At 44.4% G+C, this 26,357-nt stretch overlaps 1 protein-coding gene across 1 annotated transcript; it reads left to right on the forward strand.

Moving 5' to 3' along the window:
• The first annotated feature begins 12,512 nt into the window (after positions 1-12,512).
• On the forward strand, positions 12,513-26,177 carry golga3 (golgin A3). The gene is made up of 24 exons (XM_083673197.1): positions 12,513-12,770; positions 13,696-13,990; positions 14,946-15,224; positions 16,235-16,347; positions 16,562-17,295; positions 17,514-17,622; positions 18,061-18,367; positions 18,641-18,843; positions 18,957-19,094; positions 19,185-19,346; positions 19,465-19,833; positions 19,958-20,035; positions 20,136-20,399; positions 20,526-20,620; positions 20,769-20,985; positions 21,084-21,227; positions 21,325-21,522; positions 21,637-21,753; positions 22,228-22,367; positions 22,555-22,687; positions 23,035-23,157; positions 23,375-23,539; positions 23,663-23,829; positions 24,069-26,177. The coding sequence occupies exons 2-24, from the start codon at positions 13,858-13,860 to the stop codon at positions 24,256-24,258; spliced, it is 4,578 nt and encodes a 1,525-aa protein (XP_083529323.1). The 5' UTR covers positions 12,513-12,770; positions 13,696-13,857; the 3' UTR covers positions 24,259-26,177.
• Positions 26,178-26,357: the final 180 nt, after the last annotated feature.

Here is a 26,357-nt window from a genome sequence, read left to right on the forward strand (position 1 = left end):
ACAAACCGTAATACAGTTTACTGTACTGAACAGATATCTCGGGCAACATTGTGCTACAGTACATCTTGAGGTGAATAGGAAATTCAGCAACTCTTGGAGGACAATGGAACTGGATAAAAAAACAGCCTATTTATTGTTCAAACTGACGCGTTTCGGTCTGTAGCCTTCATCAGGGTTTATCTACAGTACATCTTGAAAGTCTTCTGTATCGTCATTTCAAAACATTCTTGCAGCAACATTTCACATTGGCAACTAAAGTAACAATAAGCAGTGATTTTTCTTAGAGGTGGTAAGAGATTCACCAGAAATTGAGCTTTGCTTGAAGTGAACTAGAATGAACCAGGCCATAGAGTAAACTGATGGGACTGCTCACATAGTGACAGCCAGGATAGGATTACAGCCTACCAAACGGATACTATCAGCTTGTGTTAAGTGTTAGTGTAGTCTCCCCATGGGTTCGACCGAGAGAACATCCTGTAAATTACACCTTTTGGTTTGTTGTGCTTGTTCTATTAAACAACCATCTCTGTGGGACAGAGGCTCACAACACAAGGTCCCTCCATTGGAACACAGTATGGCTGTGTTCTCTTTGTCTGATGGAATTGATGCCAGGTGCTGTACCTTGAGTGGCCCACTCTCTAGAGAATTCTACACATCAAGGAGGCCGGTGGAGCCAAACCCTGCCTTTCACTCGCCCACATCAGGGACAAGGGACTTCAGCTGAGTCAACACAACAACAGCCACAGTGTGTGTGTGTGTGTGTGTGTGTGTGTGTCTGTGTGTGTGTGTGTGTGTAGGAGGAGGAGGACATAAGACCCCATCTCATTCATGAGAGGAATCTTTGTCCGTTGGCATAAAAGATGTACATTTGTGCAAGTTCCCTTGGGTGGCAGAGAGGGACTCAGGTGGGTTGTAAAAGGACAATATCACATTGTACATAGCCTTCCCCATTTATGCTTGAGAACTGTATGTCTTGGGAAGGGGAGTCAGAGGAAACCGATAGTTTTGCTATAGGCAATCTGATGTGTGAGAAGAGAGGTCGGGGACCAGTTAAAACACATTCTGCCTGGCTGCCTTTACCTGAAGATGATGCAGAGGGCGCTGGTGAGGACCAAGGCGAAGAAGGTGGCCCCGCTCAGGGCGGCCAGCAGAGAGTCCATTTTGCTGGCGGCAGGGGCGTAAGTGTGGCGGTCGTCTCCGGCGTGCTCCGTCCGGTTGTGGTAGTGGAAGAGCAGGGCGAAGCCGCGGCCCCAATGGGTGGTGGTGATCAGCTCCATGATCACCTCCACCATCTCCTGGTTGGAGCCGAACACCAGCTGGCTGCTGGATGGCCGGTTGGAGCCGCAGAAGCGTGACGAGAAGGTGATGAGGTCGGAGATGTAGAGGACGTCGTGGGGGCAGGCGTCCACCACCGACTGCTGGGTCTCCGGGCTCACGGCCTCCGTGTCTGCGGGGAGCGGCAGGGTAGGGGTGGGGGTGGGGCCGTTTACAGCCAGGCCTGGTACTGCCCTGGGGATGAGGTTACGGTCTCCCCTGAGGAGGGGGGAAGAGACAGAGTTCTCTGCCTTGTCTCCAGGGGGGGGCTGGGCACCCGATATCAGGAGGGGTGAGAGAAGCGGCGCAGAGGCGAGGTCAGAGGTGGCATCAGTGGACCGTTTCGCAGAGTTGGAGATTTTGGCGATCTCCATCTTGGTGGACTGCTCTTGCACCACCACCTGCTTCACCTCGTCCTTTTGGGAGGACTGGGGGGCCTTGGCGGTGCCCCCCTGGGTCTGCGGTACAGGGTCTTTAGCCAATGACGTGTTCTCATCAGTGGCTGAACCCCCGGGCTGGGGCATCGCCCCATTGTCACCCTCATCCTCTTCCAGATCGGTGATGGCGGCGTAATGTGCGGTGGCGGGGTCCTGACTCTCGAACACGTCAAAGTCAAATATCTCCAGTATGAGCTGATGGCCGACAGGCACAAAGAACTGCCAGACACAGTGCATCCCAGAGGAGTAGTTGTACGGGAAGCCAGGAGACAGGATAAGGCCTTGGACATCCACCACATCCACCTTCGCTCCACAGTCAAAGTAGACCTACAAGCAGAACACAGATGGAGTTGATCACCTCGCCAAAAACTGTACTTACAAAAAACATGACCATACGTATTTCATCCGATACCTGCGCGTGTCAGACTTACAGAACTAATCAGAAGACATAAACACTGTTGTCAAAACCGATACTGATAATAACATCCACACATGTTTTCTAGTCTACCAAAATCGTGTCAACCAAATGTGGCTCTCTTTAAACAAATAACACACTCGAATTGAATTCAGATTGCTTCCCAAAACTAAATGTATTCTGACCTGAACTATTCAACCCGCCTCTGTTCTGCCAGTATATCAAAGCTCTCTCCGCCTTTTAGCCTGCTTGGGTTACCCTGGGGAGGGTATTTCTTCAACCATGCTGGGTGTAATTCTTCCCAGGTGTGTGGGGACGGAGCAGGGGACCTCAGCCTAAGCAGAGGCAGATGTGTGGCTGGGCCGTGGAGCTCAGGACCAGACCTTTGTAGGGGGGCTGTGTCTTTATGAGCTTTCCTTGTCTGCCCAGGGTTCTGGACTGTGGGAAACCAACCCAAACTGAGCTCAGTCAGTCAGTCAGTCAGCACCGCCAGACAGGTAAGTAACTGACACCCTGCAGGCTACACAAGTACTCGGAACACATTTGCAACGGTGGTTGTGCTTGTAATGGGGGACAGGGGGGCTGATGGGGAACTGCAAGAACCACTTTGATTGCTACATGGCCCATCTCTCTCCATACGCGTAACATTTTTCAAAGGCATTCCTCAGACGGTTTATTTTAAGGAGCAAAATCTAGATGTACTTTTCAATCATGACTCTATGAGAGGACTGCACGGTCTGCATCCCACTTTCCCCCCCCCCACCCTCAGTCCCTCTGAGTCAAACTCAAAGCCCTCTCTATTGCTGATACAGCTGGCAGTCTCACAACCGGGCCAGAATGTCCTTGTACAGACAGATGGAGGTCAATGGAGGGGAGGCTGGCCTTTAAAGTACATATCTCTGTCTGTCTGTGTGTGAGAAGAGACTAAGAGGGCACATAGCTTTGTGCTGTGATGAAAGGTGTATTAAAACTACATGAATAAAGAGTGTCTAAATGATTAAATGAGCAATCATTAGCAATCATCTTTAAGACCTTAGGAGCACGACACATAGGACGATGATCGTGATTTGTTTGATCACCATCGGCATCAAAAACAATCATCTAGCTCATCTGACCATGTCTTCAAATGGTTTCAGACCTATTGAAATGGCAGCAACTTTTGTCATGTGTTAAAGTAGAATACCATTGGATTAAGACATAGCCATGCCACAGTGCATGTTCTCAACTGCTGACCTGGGAAAAATATTTACCATGGCAAGTAGCTAAGCAGCTTATCATATGTTGTCCCTATAGTGTAAGCCTTTATAAAAGTTACCGTCAAATAAGCTTTTAACTGTTAGTGGCTTCTCTAGCATTATTTAGGTCAGCTGTGTACACTCCAGGCCCGTTATACACCTCTTAATCATTATTTGATTTTCCGTTTTCAAATAATAAGATTCGAAAATTATAAAGACACTTTTTGAGGGCTGTGTCAGTATAGAAAAAAAGCATGTTAAGTCAGTCTCAACAAGTTCCAGAGCTGTAAATGGTCTTCTTTCCAAGAATGGAGTACATTAGATCATGGCATGGAACAAACTACATGACCTAAGACTTGACTAGGAATTTATGTTCCACAACACATAATTACACGGATGACATTTGAACTGGTCAGATGCCATTCCCTCAGAGTGTAAGCCGATTCTGGCTTTTTGCTCAGCAGTAGTGCACAGCGGTGTTGCACAATTTGCCATAGAATGAAGGGAACAGCTTCACAACATGGGGGCGTAGGGGGGAAGGGAGGGACGATGTATCAGTCCACACAAATAACAAAACTGAAGTACATTATAGGCAGGATATTCCTGTTGACTATGTACACTTATCCATCTCTATGAGGGAAAACTGTTATGAGAGAGACTGTGTCACCTCCCCTTAGAACTGCGGGCTATCTGGATGTCTACACAGCGATGTCAATGTGCATGGTAGACTACACATGAAAGGCCTCCAAAGTGCCACAGTGTATAATGGAAATGGGACATTCTTATAATGCCAAACATCCCACTTTTGTTACATCACAGGCTTCCACTGGCAGGGCAGTAATTATTCAAGGATGCCTTTTCTCATGGGCGAACAATGGGCCGCAGTGCCATGTGGCGTACTGCTTCATGGTGGGATGGCAGATAACATTTTAATGAAGTGATGCTAATAAGCAGGAGCAAGACAGAGAAGGTTTACATAAGACCACGCTGCTCATCTCGCTCCAGTTGTGCCACATGGAAATGACTAGACTTTCCCTGTACACAAGTTGATCAACCAAGCAAGTAATTGTGTGAGGTGACTTGTTCAGTGAAATGTCCAATGAAGTGCCGTCATTTCTTTGTGGTTGACCGCAATCATGATACGGTTCAGTCACTTCAGATGTCCGTCCCTAAACAAACTCAAATTCTATTGTTACTATTTTCATTTTGGAATAATGTGAAATGTGGTTATTTGATATGTGCAGTTGTTTATGATTTCATAAAGACAATTGACTGCAGGCTATTCAACACACCAGAGCCAGATTCATTATGTTGCCCATCTAATAAGTGTTAATTGCCCAAATAAAAAAAAATGGTATGCCACAATCTCTGCTTTTTCACACTACTCTTGTATAAACATTTTAATCGTCCCATGTTTTTGCTTTTTGGAATGACAAATAAAAAAAAAAAACATCAAATCTCTACATTAAGTTCATTATTCTCTCCATCCACTGAAACAGAAGCAATCTAAATGTTCAAAGGAGGAGTAGTTCATCGAGGGTTACTTTCTCAGCAACAGGTTTTCCAGTATACGAGCTGCCGACACCACGGCGAAAAGACATGCGACAGAGAGGCTCGACTTCCAAATTGCTTTAAGCCACTCTCTCTCCCCCTGGCTCCCTAACATGCACAAACAGCCCCTGACTGGCTCATAAACAGCCAGGCGGGCCCCTCAAAAGGGGGCAGGGATCCTCCCCGGGCCTGTTTACTGCAGAGAAAAGTGACATTTCTTCACAGGCTAGCGCTTCAACAGTGCCAATCCTCAGATGCTCCGCAGTCAGATCACAGAAGGCACAGTGGCTTGACAGACCTGACTGAAATCTACTTCATCAGACTTCATGGATGTACATGCTCAGACTTCATGGATGTGCACTGGTTCCTCATTTGCCTACTTCTTTAATAGAAAATAGGGGTCCTTGAACCCTTTCTCCGCAGCTGTGAAAAGCACTGATACACGAGCCCACGACTTATCAAATACCTTCCCTGTGATGTCAACCTCTCTCTCTCTCTGTGTGTGTGCTCATGCGGGTATTCCGTGCCCACAAATTCACCCAGGGTGAGTTTACAAACAACTGGTGAGCTACCCTGATTAAACTGAGGCATATTTCTGTGACTGGCCTTGTTCACCAGGCTGAGCTGACTCATGAAATTCTAAATCACTGTATATCATACTGACCTTACTGAAATCAACAGAAAGAAGACCATGGTGTTCTATGCCGGTTATCGGTTGCCAACGCAGGGGCTAGAAATAATCAATGGTCTGCATGAGACAGTGGAATGTTCAGAATTGTAGCCCTCCAACTTAAATCAGATATGTGGCTGGGTGGGCGGACTGATGGGGGTTCTATTCCAACATTTGCGGTGCACACCAATTAACATAGTTTTCCTCTGGATGGAGCTACAGTAATTAAGGACGCAGGCTATGAAGCATGTGGGTGAGATGCAGCGTTATCTCCACGGTGGTTCTGACCAATTTGGAGAAATCATTTCCAGATTTCGGAATGTGATCCAGCAGAACGCATCCACGGTAATTAGTCTCTCAGCAGCTGAGCGACTAGCCCCACCAGGATGACAACAACACAGCCAGCAAAGCTTGGCCATTCATCACATTTAAAGTCACAGTGCCGGTAATTTACAATGCCAACAACCTGACTCATATCTGCCTCATCAACTCCTCTCTTTATGAATTCAACTTCCCTCAATAGTTCCATGTCTAATTCAAACAGGTGTTCACTTTGACACTGACAACACAATGAGCAATACACTTCAAAAAGACACAGCGACAAAACTAACATCAAATATGTTCTCACTTGTCTACATTGGGGGGGGGGGGGGGGGGGAGATGGTCAAACTTGAACTCTTTTTGTGGGGGGGATGCAATGAATTCCAAGCTTGTTTACGCTGTTCCAAAAATCAACTTAATACAAAAGAGGACAACAGGACAAAGCCATCATTTAGAGTGCCCCCTCAGGCAGATAATTGCAAAGATAGTGAGCACCCTATGCACACAGAAACTAAAGCTGGGGACGCTGACAACTCAATATACCAAGGGCTTTTGTTGTTGAATTTGCTGCTGAACCCCATTCTGTCTCAGTGGATGACGACGAGTCTTGACAGTTGAAGCCTCGAGCCTCCTCTTGCTAGTATGGTGGTTATTACTAATATTTCCTAAAATACCCCAAGGGAGAACTCTATGCAATGACTCAGGTAAACCTTTTATGTAATGACACCAGGTGTCATCAGAGACGAGGGAGTGTACAGGACCAGAAGACATAGAAAGTGAATGAGTCATTGTATGTTAATGCAGTCTGACCTGCTGCCAAAGTTGGCAGGAAGGATTTGATCATTAAAAGCATGCCTCCTACCGGAATCTGTTAATCACCTGGAAGTACTGATCAGATTAGTGAGGTCTGTGCCAAATGGTAAAGACTGAACATAATTAAATCACTGTATTACTGTAACAAGGAGACAGTACTAAACATGGCTCTCAACCACTCAACAGGGATTGTGTTACAGCTGTCTCTGCCTGTCAATTCCTCTTCCATAAATGTCTTGATTCCTCCACATTGATAATAACCCTATTCAGTTGTTCATAAACCAGTCGACACTGAGAAGAGGATAGGAGCATATATGATTGAGGAAGCACTCATGTTTCTTTAGAAAATTGGTCCAAGTGACACGTAGATAACAGCAACATCTCTGCTCAACCACAGCTGCTGAACGCTAAACCTCCAAATCCCACCATAAACGTCAACTCACATGTTGAAGCACCAATCATATGCCAAATTACCTGGAGGCCAAGTTAATCACATGGACTCCTCTACTATATGATACACTGATGTATTCTGTTCCTGCAGAGCAGACCAAGGGTAAGTTACATTCAGTAACTGCCATTACTTTGGGAATAAAGACATGAAATCCCACGTCAGTGGCAGATTGGGAATTCTCCACAAAGTGAGAGTGACACTGAGGAACAAGAGGGGAACATGCTCAATGTGTTTCTCATTTCAGTGGTTTTAACTCTGCATACCATTCCCAAATCTTGAAGGACAAAACATAGCATATAGTACATTGTCATGGGACATTTCCCCCCTCCCCAAAGTATTGCAAACTGACGATTGACATACAGAAGTAGGTTTCACAACGATGATGTATAGCCTACAAATGTCAAATGCATTACAATAGGAGCATTACAGTTAGGAGATATGGTTACCTGCATACATTTGCTTTACTGATCAAAGGCTGACCAAACCTATGAGGCTTGTTTCCCTGATTTACAAGCTTGACTTTGAACATGGGGGGATAATGATCAGAAGCATATCTAACATGCATGTCAATTACCTTGTTCTACTATTATAATGTAAACTGCTCTACAACATATTGTAACAATATATAGAGGGCACATTATTATAACAAAAAAACAAACAATACAGGCAACTTCTTGAAGTGCACCCAATATGTGCATGAGCATGCACATGTATGTTGTGTGGTTGTGGACCCCACGTTTACATTGCATTGCATTACGGTGAACAGATAATTGCCCATTCAGCAATCATATTTCTTTACAACATAAGATGATGAACTATAGGACAAACGCATTACTGTTTCATTCTTTGATGCAAGTTTTTAGCAGCCACATAAGCAGACCGAACTGACGGAGAAACTATTGCGCTTTTTCAAGAGGCAAATAGGTTTTTAGCTGTTACAAAGATCAGTATCATGTCATACTCACTTTCTGTGCAACACATCCAGTGACCCAAAGTAGATAGGCTGTCATGAAAACATGTGCCCAGAACGAGCTATTGCAACTCATTTTCTTTATTTCTTTCTTTTATGCAACGCACTCTGATCCGTAACCCGCTGTCGTTCCCACTCTGCAGTCCATTCACCTGAAGTCTCGGGGGCGCGCTTTCATCGTTCATGGACGCGCGTGCAGAATCACTGGGGTTCTACTGCACGCGCGCATCATTTGACAGCCAGTGGACTTCAATGTCTTAGAAAACAGTATGACCAAAGCCTCATTCATCATGATGGGACTTTAATCATGAAAAATAGTGCTAAATGGCCATGATAAATCGGTAGCCATAAGGGAAAGACATCACACGATGAAGAAGGTTCAGTGAAGAGAGCTGTAGTCATCCAAACAAAGTGTTTTCTAAAATCTGGTGTCGGGTAGGCCACTGGGCTTTATGTGCCTCTTTCACATTTGGTTTGTTTACAAGGATATTCACATGTTTGGCGCTATTAGAAAACGAAGCCAATGGATGTTTTCAATTGTTCAATGTGGCCAGTGCACGAAAAATTACATACTGGACCTTTAAAAGACTAAATAAATGAAGGACATGATGAATGGAGACACATTTGAATTACACAAACAAAAATAATCAAATCTGTTTGCGTACCACAGATGTTTATTTTTCCAATAAAAGCATTTTTGTTAGCTAAATTGTTTCACAGTGATGAAAAAAAAAAAACAATATGCCTAATGTAATTTATTGGTGCATTATAATTATAATCATGGACCAGTATGACACAAAACAATGTAAGAAAGAAATGCATGATGATGTTGTAGATCATAGATTATGATAATCTACAGCCAACAGTTTGATGTTGACTGAATTGAGTTCATTCAATATTCTTAATAACATCTGCATCAGATTAATTACCCTGGTATGTATTCAAATATTTAGATGTGTACTTCAACTCCACTTCCACATGTGTGACTTGAAGGTTGACCAATCTGGTTGACCAATTTATTTTCACAAATAAGTCTGAAACATCTGGCAAAACCTGTGTGCAGGATTAATTTACATCATATGATAATGAAATTCATGTATAGCTGCCACAAGAACTGCCAAACTTGTTTTAATTGATGATGTTACTGCTGACAGCAGCAGCAGAATGTGTTCTGAAAGTCTTATTCTGGGTTCAGACATTAAGTCTTAGTGATCAATGATACATGTTTGTATAATTCACATGAGATACAAAGAAAAGATTGGCTTTAATGTTGATTGAATTGAGTTCATTCAATATTCTTAGTAACAGATAAAATGCATTAGTTCAGCAGCTGATACATACAAGAAATGCATTATGATGTCATAGATCATCGATTATGATGTCATCTTCAGCCAACATTACAAAACTCAAAAGAAACTGAACTTATCATTTCAAACAAAGACATCGGAAAGGTCTGCTACATACTTTTTTTTATGTCAAGTGACCATGAACAACATGAAACCCCTCAGTGTTCTGCATCAGATGAATTACCCTGGTATGTATTCAAATATTTAGATGTGTATGAGAATTCAATAGTAACAGCAACAAAAAGAACTTGCATTATGAGTAATCAACACAGACAGAAAAATGCAGTGCTTGCCATGAGAAAGTCAGCAGTAAAGTCATGAGGCAGATGATTCAATGAAGTGGCCTGCCACTATCGGTTTAGTAAGCAGCTCATGTTAACTCCACTTCCACCTGTGTGATATTTTGTCTTCTCAGCTGGACATGTGTCCTTTCATTATTCCTTCACCCCTGTGTTTTACTCCAATCATGGAGCAAACGGTCAGAGCGCCAATAGCTCCCCTCCATGCTCCTCCTCAAGCCTATTCCCCAACGATGTGGAGATGGTGAGCGACAGCTCCCAGTGCCCCATCTCATACCCCAACGATGTGGAGATGGAGAGCGACACCTCCCAGTGCCCCATCCCATACCCCAACGATGTGGAGATGGTGAGCGACACAATGGCCTCTGACACGAAAAGCTCCGTCCTCTTACATCTGCAGAGGCCTTCAGCCTCCAAAAAGAGGAAGAGGGAGGAATCACTGGGACACACCAGCAACTCCGAGGATGACGCTCTCCCCAAGAAGCAGAGGAGAATCCTCCAAATTAGCCCCCGAAGACGCCAGAGATTCAGATGAAATTTCAATCTCTCTTTCATTGTCCACACAATGACGGGACAATCATTGACTTGAAGGTTGACCAATTTGTTTTTACAAATAAATCTTTAACATTTGGCACAACCTGTGTGCAGGATTCATTTAGATCATATGATAAAGAAATTCATGTATAGCTGCCACAAGAACTGCCAAACTTGTTTTAATTGATGATGTTACTGCTGACAGCAGCAGCAGAATGTGTTCTGAAAGTCTTATTCTGGGTTCAGACATTAAGTCTTAGTGATCAATGATACATGTTTGTATAATTCACATGAGATACAAAGAAAAGATTGGCTTTAATGTTGACTGAATTGAGTTCATTCAATATTCGTAATAGCAGATAAAATGCATTAGTTCAGCAGCTGATACATACAAGAAATGCATTATGATGTCATAGATCATCGATTATGATGTCATCTTCAGCCAACATTACAAAACTCAAAAGAAACTGAACTTATCATTTCAAACAAAGACATCGGAAAAGTCTGCTACATACTTTTTTTTATGTCAAGTGACCATGAACAACATGAAACCCCTCAGTGTTCTGCATCAGATTAATTACCCTGGTATGTATATTTAGATGTGTATGAGAATTCAATAGTAACAACAACAAAAAGAACTTGCATTATGAGTAATCAACACAGACAGAAAAATGCAGTGCTTGCCATGAGAAAGTCAGCAGTAAAGTCATGAGGCAGGTTATGATTCAATGAAGTGGCCTGCCACTATCGGTTTAGTAAGCAGCTCATGTTAACTCCACTTCCACCTGTGTGATATTTTGTCTTCTCAGCTGGACATGTGTCCTTTCATTATTCCTTCACCCCTGTGTTTTACTCCAATCATGGAGCAAACGGTCAGAGTGCCAATAGCTCCCCTCCGTGCTCCTCCTCAAGCCTATTCCCCAACGATGTGGAGATGGTGAGCGACACCTCCCAGTGCCCCATCTCATACCCCAACGATGTGGAGATGGTGAGCGACACCTCCCAGTGCCCCATCCCATACCCAAACGATGTAGAGATGGTGAGCGACAGCTCCCAGTGCCCCATCTCATACCCCAACGATGTGGAGATGGAGAGCGACACCTCCCAGTGCCCCATCCCATACCCCAACGATGTAGAGATGGTGAGCGACACAATGGCCTCTGACACGAAAAGCTCCGTCCTCTTACATCTGCAGAGGCCTTCAGCCTCCAAAAAGAGGAAGAGGGAGGAATCACTGGGACACACCAGCAACTCCGAGGATGACGCTCTCCCCAAGAAGCAGAGGAGAATCCTCCAAATTAGCCCCCGAAGACGCCAGAGATTCAGATGAAATTTCAGTGTCTCTTTCATTGTCCACACAATGACTGGACAATCATTGACTTGAAGGTTGACCAATTTGTTTTTACAAATAAATCTGAAACATCTGGCAAAACCTGTGTGCAGGATTCATTTACATCATATGATAATGAAATTCATGTATAGCTGCCACAAGAACTGCGAAACTTGTTTTCATTGATGATGTTACTGCTAACAGCAGCAGCAGAATGTATTCTGAAACTCTTATTCTGGGTTCAGACATTAAGTCTTAGTGATCATGATACATTTTTGTGTAATTCACATGCGATACAAAGAAAAGATTGACTGAACTGAGTTCATTTAATATTCTTAATAGCAGATGCATTAGTACAGTGGCTGATACATATCTGACACTCGACAGTGAATGATATTCCTCTTACAGCAATTTGCATGTTATTGTCCCTCTTGGTGATTCCAGAGGCACCCTATTTTAGGCCTTCAATGCTATATGAAATGTACAGTACGAGATCTTTGATCAGTTGTTTGTTCTCAGTTGAGTGGTAAGGAACAATGAACAATAGGAACAATGGAACAATAAGGAACAATCCTTATTGGGCTACAAAACATTATCTCATCATCACATATGATGTGCAAATAGTATGCAGGTGGGTGTATTTTCAAGGGCATATCCTTGGGGTTCGATAAGGTTCGATAAGGTTTTTTTTCTCCGGTAAATTAGAGTAGGTGCAGTTTTAACCCACCTCCGCCAGGGAGTGCAGTTGTAATTTGTATGATCCTTACAAAGGGGCGGCACTTAATACCCACAACTCCTCACGCGTGCAATGTCCGTTCATTATTATAGGTCGTGCAAAGACAAGTCTGGTTTATTGCAAGTACAGTATATTTAATACCAAGACACACTTACATCATTTTTGCTTGATGATATTCATCCTTATCGACGTGGTTCTAATATAAATCCTGGGAGTAATTTCTACCATATCTTTACTGGATCTCAATTTAGCAGGTAGTATTTTAGTGGTATCCTGTTTCCAGCCGGACCTGTCAAAAGATGGAGTGTACATAGCCACGTAGAAGCAGAGAGAAGAGGCGTTCGGAAGGTAGGTTTTTTCTTTTTTTAATAAACATTTATATGCATTTCAACCATTGTCATGTCATGATTTCGAATCTATGTTATGTGTTAGCCATGAACGCAATTTCACCATGTGAATTGATTCATACACCGAACTCATTACTGACATTTCTGATTTGGAGCGGGGCTCCGAAAATTCGAGCTAGTCCGCAATCCTTGCCCAGTGGCAGAATCACAACACAAAACTAGCCTAGCCAGCAGCGATCAAACGCAGCCGACCAAGAATATTCAATACTAACCAGCCCACAATACCAATGCCATTTTAAAGGCCAGACACATCCATCTTCTATAATGACAGGCAGGCAAATGACTGCAATGGATTTCACTAGCTTGTCATGTCAGCAGCGACGCTACCTTCATACTTAGCTGCGACTGACTATCCTTTGCAAGCTAAACCCAGTTGAGCAGCTAAGCTACAGAACTGAAATTAGCAAGCTGTCAAATTCAGCTCGCTTTTTCGGCTAGCGTAGCAAGTTTGTTAGCTTGCAAGCTAACGTTAACACTGCTGCACTGTGTTTAGCATGCTAACTAGCCGAGTATTATTAGTAACAGTCAATCCACTTAGCCATTGCTTAGTTAGTTATTAGATCATGTTGTTGACTTATATTCTGCCGATCACATTATTTTAGCGATGAACATAAAGGCTTGTCTCTTTCCAACTAACCTAGTTAGCTATCTACCTATAAAACCCTCCTCGTATTGCAGTAGTTAAGGATTTAGCTCATTTTCTTCAAATAGACCACACCAAAGGCCTTACTCTCTCGGGTTAGTAGTGACATAATGACATCTGGTTACACTAAGTAAATAAATTACTTATTGCACTGTGTGGGTTGAGCTGAATCATACATACACTAACAGATTATCTGATTAACTGATTATATCTTTGTTTTTAGGGGATCTTTCTTGGTTGTCCATTGACCACCGTACCTCAATGCAAATGTTTTGAAAGGATTATACACCCCGAGACGACTGTCTCCTTTCCATGGGCCCCACTCCAGTAGCAGATTGTCTCATACTTCATTCAAGTGGAAGACATTCAAACAGAAGGTGTTGAAATGGAGGCTGAAACTCATCAGCTAGACCTAACACCACAGTCCAAAGAGTGTGGTGCTGATCCTGTGGAGAATGAGGCACAGTTACTGAAGAATGGGCTGGAAAAGCCAATGGCCACTGGGGATGTTCTTAATGGTGAGTGTTCCCTGGATTGAAATTCCCTGTCCTGCACAAAGGATGAGTTTTGATTTGATTGGATTATCACCTTTAATCTTTGGCAGTGGATATTGATGTAGAGGCTAAAGAGAATCTTCGTTGGGTTTCCCTGAATTGAAATTGTGTCCTTGCATTTTAGTAAATAAATGATTATGGGGCTAGAACAAATGTATTCTAAAAGTCTACTGAATGTGATTGTTTAGCACAATGCTGAATTTGTCAAACTGGTGAAAAATCTCTGAGTATAGGCTAATTGATATTCTGTAATAGGCAAGCTGACTGACTTAGGACTTGCTGTGATATGTTATGATAAGGCAATCATGAGGATGTGTTTTTAGCTTGAGTCCATTTTTGAGTAGGATGAACTATTTACTCTGAGTCAATTACTCTGAGTCAATTACTCTGTCTCCTCCCCAGCTAAATATACCAGTATGCTCAGCTATGGATGACCTGTTTCTGTGTGGCTGGAGAGACTAGGCCATCTTGAGCCCCTCAGACCATATGCCCCTCCCGTTTACATGCTTTTACAAGCTTTGCAGTTCTGTGTGGAATTGCAGGACTAGACAGAGCCACAGGACACAGTCACTGTGCAATCTCTGTTATTTGCATATGAGAATATTTGCATGGAAAATAATACTTTACTTTGACAATGGCTGGATGTAGGCCCTAGGCCTATAATGACACTATTCATAACTATCCATGTATCTAACTGCTCGATCCGGTTCCAAAGAGTTGTTCGAGGTTGACAAAGCTGTTTGACCTGTTACACTACCTGAGAAACTCACAATAGGGCCATGGCTCTCTTCCTTTTTTGTCAGGCATATTATAGTCCTCTCTCATTGTGTGGAGGGAATACAAACTTGATGAATGCCGGAATCTACCCACTGTACTGACACACTCCTCTTTTCCCCCTACCACTATCCACCCCCTGCAGGTCCTGTCAAAGCAGATGTGATGCCAAACGGAGAGCGAGTGGCAGAGGGCCCGGGCGCTGAAGGGGACAGCTCTCTAAATGGCCCCCTGCCTCCGTCCTCCCCTCCTCACAACACCAATATCCCTGTCAGCCCCCAGTCCAAAGAGCCATTCCAAGGTGTGGCTGCTTTCCCACCCATGCTAGAGAAGTCTGAGGGAGCTAGTGCTGAGGGCACTGTTCACATGGGTAACGCATTGCAGTCCCTCAGACTCAGTATTCCTTTGCAGCAGACTGAATTGTGTAAGCATACTGTATATGTACATGCAGTGAGTGCCCCTCGTCCCCTCATCCCCTGTATTTTAACCTCCTTTTGCTATGGGATTTTCGTTTAGAGGCTGACTTATCCCCCCGTATATTAATACCCATGCCTGTGCTTACATTACCGGAAAGAGAGAGGCGTAGATCCAGTGGGAATCTGCTTGATTGGTTTGACTCTGTTTCCTGTGCCAACTCCTGCGGTCATTTTTAATTGCTTGATTGGTTCTTGGTGCTTCTGTTGGTAGTGGCCGTATTTGAACTAACCCTCCTCTGTTTTGTGATCTTTTGAGTATTGTTTTGAATGTAGGCAACCAGATGCCCTGCCCCTTCTCATGATATGCAGAATAATTTCAAGTTTATAGCTGAGTACTTTAGTGTAGTCTGTAGTTGGCCTGTATATGGCAAATTTTGCCTCAATCTTTTCGTTGACTGTGACAGTTACTCCCACAGAATGTTTTTCCCCATAATTTATTTTATAGTTACAGTAATGAATTGCATTTCATATTGCATTGTCTATTTGATTCATTGTGCATCTGCTCCAAGTGATGCTGCAGTCAGGGAGTCCTCATTCAAACATTGTTGTTGCACTGACACCTGCTGGTTAATTGTCAACACCCCTGGCCAAATGAGGTCAGGGCTGTTTGCATATCAACTTCATACTAACCAAGCAAGCTGGAACCAATAACTATTTTCGATTGTCACACAATTCACTAACATTATCCTAAAAACAAAAGGACTCATGCATTCTAACTCTGCTTTTTGAGGACTGGGTTGCATGCAGCTTCACACACCTAACCACTGGTGGGATAACAATGTCATACAAGAAGTCTCATTTTTAGTTTAAAGATTACTCTAAACCGAGGTACAAAGTAGACGCCATATGGATTTGGACATCCCTCTCAAATTAATTGTGGCTTGTATGACAGTGTTCTTTGTGGCGTGGTGCAGTTAGGACATCCCTGTTCCTTTGTTAATTAATGTCGTCCCTCTAGCTTCTGTAGAGCCGTCGTTGGAGATGGAGAATGAGGAGAAGATCCGCCTGGATGCTCGCCGGCGCCTGGAGGAGCAGCTGAAACAGTACAGAGTGCAGAGGCACAAGGAGAGGGTGAGTGGATGACCGTATGCACATTGCATTACTTAAGGTTTACGTCCCAAGCTTTGTTGCTTTCCATTAACGAAGATTGACCTTGATAAATTACAGTTAAATGTTTTGGCATTTGCAGCCCTGAATGTATGCTCATGCCTCTTTCTCTTTCTTTCTTTCCTTCTTTCTTTCTTTCTTTCTTTTTTTCTTTCTTTCTCTGTCTCTCTTCATACAGTCTCACCGCTCTACCCCGAAAAGCCACCGGTTCAGCACTCTGGACCCGGAGCTGATGTTGCACCCTGAGGCGCTTCCTAGGGCCAGCAACATCTCCATGAGCACCGAGTACTCCTTCATGCGGACCAGCGTCCCCAGAGGCCCCAAACTGGGCAGCCTGGGCATCCCACCAGCCAAGGAGAGGAAGTCCAGATCTCCCCGCCCCAGCAAGATCCATTCCCTGGCCGATTACAAAACCCCTGAGACAGCAGTAGCAGGAGGGGGCGGGGGGGCGGGTGATGGGGTTAGAACGTCAGCAGACTCCTCCATGGGCTCCCTCCAGTCCAGCATGAGCTCTGTGTCCACCCTGTCCGAGGTCAGTGTGATGTCAGAGGTCAGCTCCTCGGAGGCCGACCTCCAGCCGGGGTCCTCCCCCTCGCTTCAGATCGGGGACAACATCTCGGAGGTGGACGGCAGCGAGTCGGGGACGAGGCTGGACGGGAACGACAGCGACAGCTCGTCCTACAGCAGCGTGTCCACCAGGGGGACCTACGGGATGCTGTCGGCGGTGGTGAGCAGGCAGAGGGGCTTGTACACGGTGGAGGGCAGGGAGATCGCCCCAGAGGCCATAGGCCAGTTCCCCTCGCTGCAGGAGGTGCTGCAGGCAGCCAGCGATGAGCAACACCTGTTGGAGCTGGAGCAGGAGAGGGAGGGGCCGGGAGAACCACGCAGTCGCAGAGACAGCTTCTCCAGCAGGTACACCAGTGCACAGTCCAGCCATGCAAAAACACTGGTTTGCTAGTCAACATAAACACATTGCTATTGCACATAGCACACAAACAGGAACACAAGTTTTATACATTGGCATATGTACAATGTGGTCAATGTTTGCATATTTTGTCTGTAATCATTCACCTTAACTCGCGGTAGTGCATTAGGTAACTAATCACTAATCAATCACTTGTTTCCGGCAGTGTTTCGTTAGAGAGCTCTGTGATGGGCCATGATGAAGTGCTCCAGGTGATGAAGGAGAAGATGAGGCTGGAAGGGCAGCTGGAGTCTCTGTCATCTGAGGCCAATCAGGTAACTGACTACTACCCTGGCTAACACTCCTCTAGCAGACTAGAATGCCACTTCTCACTGGCATCCACTGACATCCAACACCCCCCATAATATTTCCATTATGGAACTTTTGTCACTAATTCTTTGTGTCAGATTTTGACTTGAATGTTGACTGTATGGTTCCTGATATGATGCTAGTATGGTCATATCCCAGAGTCTACTTTGAATTGATTTCTTATATCATTAGACCACACAGTGCTTTAGTTAAAGGCTAACAAACTAAATAAGCAATATAAGCTATTGCTTATGTGTGGGAAGGTGAGCCCTTGTCTGTCCAATTCCTTGACAGTCTATTTAGGGGACTCACCTAGCTCAAGAGCTCCCCTAGAGGTTGCAAGTTATGTTTTGTAATTTAAGTATTGGTTCTCACTCCCTCTCCAAACCCTCTCCCCCCTCCAGGCCCTGAAAGAGAAGACGGAGCTCCAGGCCCAGCTGGCCACAGTAAATGCCCAGCTGAGAGCCCAGGTGGAGCAGGCCAAGGCCAGCCAGGACAAGCAGAGCTCACTGACTACAGAGGTGTCCACCCTGCGCCAGAGCTGCTCCCAGCTGGAGAGGGCCATGGTGGAGCTGCAGGCCAGCCTGGAGAGCAGGAATGCCAGCTTGGCCTCCCTGGGCAACGACCTGCAGATGGCCGAGGAACAGTACCAGAGGCTCATGGGCAAGGTGGAGGAGATGCAACAGACTATAACGTCCAGGGACATTGCTGGTGAGTGACTGGAGAGTCCAGAACAAAATATCTGCAATTAGCTTTTTAAAACAACGCTTTTTACCCAAAGCACCTCTCATTACAGTGAGTACATACTTTTTTGTATATATGGTCCCATATGTGGTATATATGGTCCAGTATATACTTCTAAAATTCAATATTTGAAATTTGAGCTATATTTACAAAGAATACTTCTTAGATTCTATATTTGCCATTTTGAGTTGTATACAAGTTTTGTGAATTGCTATGTTGTGGGCTTGATTTACTCTACAGTCCAGGAGTTCCGCCAGCAAATGGGTAGTCTACAGAGCCAGCTCCAGCAGGTCCAGTTAGAGCGCAATACCCTTCAGAGCCGGTTGAAAACCTCCCAGGCCGAGATTGACTCACTGCAACAGGTCCGCCAGTGGTACCAGCAGCAGCTAGCGCTGGCCCAGGAAGCCCGTGTCCGGCTCCAGGGTGAAATGGCCAACCTGCAGGTATGGATGTCTGTGAGAAGAGTTCTACTGTCACTGTTCCTCAGTTGACGAGTGGCTGAGTTGACATGTTGCTTCGTCAACTCGGTGACGTGTCAATATTTGTCTTTGTGCAGGCTGGGAAGATGACCCAGATTGGTGTCCTGGAGCATCTGAAGGTGGAGAACGTAACACTAAACCACCAACTCACAGAGACTCAGCACCGTTCCATCAAAGAGAAGGAGCGCATCGCTGTCCAGCTGCAGAGCATTGAGGTCGGTCCCCTCAAATTAGCAAAAAAAAAAATACATGATTGGTCAAGAAGCTTGAAAGTGTTGAGCAGTGTGTCCCTTCCTTCTGACTAGGCTGACATGATGACCCAAGAGGCTGCCTACCAGCAGATTCAGGATGCCAAGAGCATGGTGGAGGAAGATCTTAACCACAAGCTGGAGGAGTTTGAGGAGGAGCGGGAACACTTACTTAAACTGGCCAACACAGCTAGCTCTCTGGAGAGGGAGCTTGAGCAGGTAAAGAACATTGTTTTTTTGTTGTTGTTAGTTAGCATAACATGTATGACAGCCTTATTACAGTTTAGACTGTTGCTCTGGTGGACTTCTCTAATTTCACCTCTCCTTACTCCCCCAGATGAGGTTAACCCTATCCCAGAAGGACCTGCAGCTGGAATCCCTCCAGAAGGAGCACCTGGAGCTGATGAGGCAGCTGACGTGCACTCAGGAGAGCCTGCACACCAAAGAGCTGTCCATCAACCAGCTGGAGGCCCGCTACCTAGAGCTGGAAGCCCAGCTGGCCGAGCTGCAGACGGATGCCAACGCCAAGGACGACTCCATCGTGTACCTGCAGAATGAGAAGATCGTTCTGGAGGTGGCCCTTCAGGCGGCCCGTGCCGACAAAAGCCAGCTGGACGAGGACGCGGAGCGGGTGAGTGAGGACGTGTTGGTGGCGTCGGATATCCTGGACCAGCTCAGACAGGAAGTCCAGGTCAAAACCTCACAGGTGAGGGCCCGCGCAATAACACTAGGAGCTACACTGGATACACTTCTCTAAGAGAGAGAGAGAGAGAGATGAGATGTTTGAGATGGAGTTTAAAGTAACCTCCACCTCGTTGTTGTTTTTTTAGATTGAAACTCTACAACAGGAAAACGGTACTCTGAAGAAACAAGCTCAGAAATTAAAAGAGCAATTCATGCAGCAAAAGGTATGTCTCACCCACATTCTGTACCTCTCATTTTAGAACTTTCTACACAGACGCATGTACTCAGTAGACTAATGACTCTTTTCATTCGCTACTCTACAAGGTGATGGTGGAGGCATATCGGCGGGACGCCAGCTCCAAAGACCAGCTGATCAATGAGCTGAAGTCCACCAAGAAGCGTCTGGTGTCGGAGGTGAAGGAGCTGAAGCAGGAGCTGCTGAGCGCCCAGGGGGAGAAGCAGAAGGCCGAGCTGGAGCAGACACGCCTGCAGAAGGAGGTGGCCCGCGTCCAGGAGCAGATGAACAGTCTAGAGGCCCATCTGCAGTCAGTAAAGACTGAGAGAGACCAGCTGGAGGTCCAGATACAGGTAAACAACTTGAATCAGTCAGCTTGGACAAGGTTTATCTTTTGATACTGTTTTTCTTTTTTCTAATGTATATTCAGTTGTGTAGTGTGAGGCTTTTTATAATCAGTGTGTGACGTCTTTCCACAGTCTATACAGATTGACCAGAGCCAGCTAGCAGCTGTTACGGAGGAGAATGAGGGTCTGAGACAGCAGGTGGAGCAAATGCAGGGAGAAGCCAAAAAGTGAGTCACACAGCCAGACCTCTGGAACTAGTTTGGTTCCCATAGTGATTGCCCAACCTGATTCACTATTATGAATCTTTCTTTGAAGATGAGTCTTTTATTCTGACTGCACTCTTATCAGCTTCCTTGTCTTATTCCTGTTTCTCAGGGCCATATCGGAGCAGAAAGTAAGAATGAAGCGTCTGGGGACAGATTTGACCAGTGCACAGAAGGACATGAAAGCCAAGCACAAGGCTTATGAGAATGCGGTGGGCATCCTGAGTCGCAGGCTCCAGGAGGCCTTGACTGACAAAGAGACCACTGAGGCAGAGCTGGTCAAACTCAAGGCCCAGGTCTCAGATGGAGGCAATAGCCAGGCCCTGCAGGTACTGTACTGCACAGTGGTACCCTTATGACAATATATCACAGCTCTCTACTACTGTAATGTTCTATGCTTATATGAATACCTGTGTGCTTCTTCCAGGACAAAATCGAGGCTCTTCAAAGTGAGCTGCAGGCTATGAGCCACAGCAAGGCCATGCTGGAGAAGGAGCTCCAGGAGGTCATCTCCCTCACCACCACTGAGCTGGAGGAGTACCAGGAGAAGGTCATGGAGCTGGAGGATGAGGTGAGACCATGGGGACTCTGACAACTGGTTAAACACAAATGTGCCTATTGTGCTTCTTTATTACATGAGTAATCAATTGTTATTTCTTTGTCCACAGCTTCAGGAGGCCCGGTGCTTCAAAAGGAGGATTCGGAAGCTGGAGGACGCTAATAAGAAACTTGCTCTTGAGCTGGAGCACGAAAAAGGGAAGCTAACAGGCCTGGGGCAATCCCATAATACACTGCGGGAGCATGCCAATATTTTGGAGACTGCTCTGGCCAAGAGAGAGGCAGACCTAGTCCAGCTCAACCTGCAGGTAAAAGTCTTTAACAGCATGTCCACTGATCATTTCAATAACTTTACATAGTTGTACATACTTTACTACATACTACATTAATGTATTATTGATCTTGCTTGCCCGTCCCTGCAGGTCCAAGCTGTATTAAAACGCAAAGAGGAGGAAGACCAGCAGATGAAACAACTGGTTCAGACCCTACAGGTTGCCTTGGAAAAAGAAAAGGCCAAAGTCAAGGACCTAAAGGAACAGGTAAAGGCTTCCAGTCCATTCCCATTTCCTACAGATTTCAATAAATATTCTTATTTATTGACATTAACTTATCACATGCATACACGCCATTGTGCAGTCCCTCCAGGATTGTTTTTTTTGTGATATTTGTGGCCAAAAATGCTTGATTTCGCTTGGCGTCTCTGAAATTTTGCAAGAAAATGTGCAATGGTTTTTAAAATGTTTTGATAATGTTAATTCCACTTAAAGCGATAAAATGATGTGCTCATCAGCTCGTCTGTCATTAATCGTCCACCATCAGCTTCCCATGCTGACAGGGGAAAACAAACAAAAGTTTGCGTGGTTTTTATTGGACCAAATAATGCGATAACCCTTGCAAAATATGCAAGAAATTGTTGATTTTGTGTTGAATTATGCGTTTGCAGAATCGGGTAATCCTGGAGGGACTGTGTAGACAGACTGCCTTGTTGGGTAACTGTGAGTTTTGTCCTGTAGGTGGCAGCAGCGAAGGCAGAGGCTGCCCACAACAGACGGCACTACAGGGCAGCCATGCTGGAGCTGTGTGAGATCAAGAAGGACCTGCAAGCCAAAGAGGAGCTGGTCAAAGCGCTGCACAGTGAGGCGCACAAACTCCAGTGAGTCAACAGTTTACAGTTTTGACTATTACGATGACGCAGAATGGTGCCGTGTCCACCAGGTTGCGGTCGACTGAATTTGGACAGCTGGTCTGGTGTGGGATGCTCTGTTGATAACACATTGTATTATTTTATTTTATATCACTCTGATTCTTGTTTATTCATTCTCGTTCTTCTTCCCTTGCAGGGCTCAGGATGAGAAACACTCTCAGGAGGTGTCTCGCTTCCAGGAGGAGCTGTCGGAGGCCCACTCGCAGCTCCAGATCCTGCAGAAACAGCTGGAGGAGGAGCTCGACAAGCAGCCCCTCACTCACCAGGAGGTAGGTGGCTTACACCACCACACCATGGACCAACGCAAGGGAATGAGCCGGAGCATGTTGTGACAAGATTCAGATTCAGAAAACTATTGTCCCAGTCTTGGGCAATGTGGTTTGCAGCTATATAATATATAAAAGACATTGCACATAAACATTACAAAACATTATATAAATAAACAAAATCTAATAAGCAGGTATACAAACATAATAATTGTTGTGCAGCATCAGTGATAGAAGGGCAACGTTGAGTCAGTCGGTGGGGGCACACGTACATAGCTATTCATCAGTGCTTTCCATTGTTCAGTGCGGATATCACTGGCTCTAACACCTGACTGAAATGTCTCTCTCAGGTGGAGGACTTGAAGTGGGAGGTGGAGCAGAAGCAGAGAGAGATCGAGGCCCAGAAGCAGCAGCTGGAGATGATGGAGCAGTGCAGCAACAGGGAGCTGGACACCTTACAGACCGCTCTACAGGTGAGAATACACTGATGGTAGAACACACACATGTGCAACAGGCCTGGGTGCTAATCTCAATCCGCATTGGCAGGCACTGTTTTTCAGCCCCTGTCTTAGAGGGCAGTGAGGACAGAGATAGCAAGTGTTCTGCCTAGAGACAGACGCATGACCTTCACTTGCGTCACTGTCAGTTACGTCGCCATTTTGTGCCTGACATCTTGGTCTTTCCTCTTAGGGAATTAAGGTTGAGCTGGAGACGGTGCAGGAGGACCTGAGCGGCACAAGGAAGGACAAGTTCATGCTGCAGGCCAAAGTGGGCGAGCTGAGGAACAGCATGAAGACTGTCCTGCTGCAGAACCAGCAGCTCAAACTGGACCTCAAACAGAACCGACTGAGAAAGGTAAGCACCCGGAGAGTGAGAAGAAGATCCGGGTAGCATTGAATTCGAATTTAGAATGTTGTGTCTGTCATGCGTTAGTGACAGTGTTTTAATGTTGACGATGTTACGTTTCCAATGAAACAGCAGCGGATGGAGTTGAAGGGGGAGGGGAACCCGTCAAACCCGGTGACTCCGGTGAAGATCCCTGACTGTCCCGTGCCTGCCTCCCTGCTGGATGAGCTGCTGAAGCCCTCTGCCTCGGTCAACAAGGAGCCCCTCAATAACCTCCACAACTGTCTGCGGCAACTCAAGTAAGATATTTATTTATTCTGTAAGCTTTTCGTGGCAAAACATGGAAAAAAAACTACTGAATTGTGTAGCTCCTATTTTTTTTTTTTTTTTTTACTATAATGAAAGAAGAGTAGACATTTTTCGATTTGTATCTCTTGCTAGATATGAAATGCAGTCGTTTCACATTTAGGAGATGTTATTTTACACTGTTCTAGTGCAATGCCAGGACTCTCAATTGAATGTTGTGGGTTCCAAACAGGCAGGAAATGGACAGCCTTCAGAAGCAGATGGAGGAGCACACAGTCACGGTACACGAGTCCATGAGCTCATGGACCAGCGCTGAGGAGGAACTGGCCCGACTTGGGGTGCTGGACAATGACTCAACTTCCACCCCCCTAAACAAAGTGATGGAGAATAACGGTGCAGAGGAGGAGGCAGAGCCATCATAATGCAGACCTTCTCAGGCAGACAGAGAGTGGAGTTTTATCCACAAGGGCACTTTTCTTTTCCTTTTTTATTTTTTTTAATTTTTTTTATTTTTTTATATAAATAACCTACCTGACCTGTTTTTTCTATTTTATTTAATTTGTTCAACGAATGCTGCCAACATTTGGCATTATCCCATCAGCACAGACAGTGCGTGCATAAAGGAATACTCATACCATAGCTTTACTCTTTATTTGGAACCATGTCTATATTTTTGTTACGGTTTATTGTTCTATTTATTTATTTACAATTCAGGAATTATAATCTCATCTCTCATATGATGAACATCTCCTCTGTCTGGGGGCTTCCTCCTGTTTTCAGTTTTGCAGTCCCAAATAAGACCCATACTCGTGTCTCAAATCGTAAAACTAGCCATTGCAATGGAATCTTACCCCAGTTTAATTATGGTAGAAGATTATGCTTATGTTTATGCAAGTTAATGGTAGTTGTTGCATACCAGTATTTCTGATGTACGTTCATCCTGCAGTAGAATCAGAGAGGCAGTTGGATGTCAACAGAAAGTGACTGAGGAGTTATAAGCTGTATGACTTCTTCGTTCCCCTTACTGCAGCAACCCCTCTGAACTGTTCTTCCAGTCTTCTGTGCCTGTGAATGAGAGGAGCCACTCATTCCATACATTTTCAGTCAGCTGGTCAAATGTTCCCTTGGCTTTTAAAACTGTTGATGATTTACCATCATTTTCTTTTCTGTACACCTCATATTTCATGCAATCTTCTGTTTCGAATAGCTTCTTGTTAACCAGGCAGTGTTTGCTAACTACATATCATTGTGGGCTCTGTGGACATTTTATTCTTCTCAACTCTGTACTAAATGGGGGTTTTGTTGTCTGGATTGGACTGTAGTAATGTGTATGGCAAAGCCTTAATAAGGACTTCTTATTTTATGCTGTTAAAGGACTAAATGTTTTGAATGAACATATCATTTCTATTGAAAGATTGTGTGCAAGATGTAATATAGGTTATGTTGTATAAGAATGCTGTTTTCAAATCCAAACTGAATGGTTTAATGTAAAATAGTTGGGTATCATAAACTGTTGCACAATGAATGAAAGAGCTCACAGTAACTGACCTTGTGGGAGGGGAAGGTGTTATATGACTTTACCCAAGATGTTACTACTTTATATTCATTTGTATTGTTGTTACTATGGTTTCATATTTAGAGAAAATCTCCACCCCTGAATTGCTTGTTCAATTCCTTTGCGGTCCTACTGTCAAGGGAAAACTTGTATTCTTTGCAGAGGTTAATATATTGAGAATAGACTTCCTTTTCTCTACTTTTTCTATCATTTAACTTTCATCATAATTATTTAACAGTGTGACGAGCAAAACATTTGAGAATGATGAAATAGGCCCAACAAAATGTTACCATATTGCAAAAACAAAGCATATTCATCTGAACACATACAATTGTGATGTAACTGATGTTTGAAGTATGTTCATTTCCATACAACCTGTAACATGTACTGGTCAAAGTAAATGTTTTTTTTAACCACTGTGTAATAACATGCTTATTACATATTTGCAAAGGGACAACCTTTTTGAAGGGAAAGCAATGTTCATTTGACTGGTATTAACTAACAACAGAGAGAGAAGAGTTTGTAACAATCTGTGGGAACTTGGTGAATATTGACAACATTGACTGTATCTTCCAAGCTACCTTTCACTGTAATCTGTATATTTTAATACATAACATTTTCTGGTAATCAGAGCAGGGACAAAATAACTCATAAACCTTGCTGTATTTGCTGTTCAATCTTTTTTTCTGCAAAGATTGGCATAAAATTGCTAAACTGATTCCAATAACATTTATATTGGGAGATGTTATTGTATTTATCTCATAAAGTTGCACTATTCATCATCAAGCGTTGTATATCTGGTTATTTCATTATACGCATTTCATAAGGTACCAGTTAATTTTTTTTAAATTAAATGTGTTAATTCAAATGTATCACCGTCCCCCTCCTGAAATTGATCCCAGAGGACCCATAACAAACTTTTTTTTTCTAAAGCGCCTAATTTCCATCAGGCATCGTGTTAGTGGA

Source organism: Argentina silus, assembly GCF_951799395.1.
Source record: "Argentina silus genome assembly, chromosome: 7".
NCBI lineage: Eukaryota > Metazoa > Chordata > Actinopteri > Argentiniformes > Argentinidae > Argentina > Argentina silus.

Bases quoted from the DNA above. Each gene is read 5' to 3' on its own strand.
- golga3 (XM_083673197.1), top strand. From the start codon at position 13,858: ATGGAGGCTGAAACTCATCAGCTAGACCTAACACCACAGTCCAAAGAG. The intron at 21,754-22,227 runs GTAAAGGCTTCC...TTTGTCCTGTAG, and splicing joins TCAAGGACCTAAAGGAACAG to GTGGCAGCAGCGAAGGCAGA. The intron at 22,688-23,034 runs GTAGGTGGCTTA...TGTCTCTCTCAG, and splicing joins AGCCCCTCACTCACCAGGAG to GTGGAGGACTTGAAGTGGGA.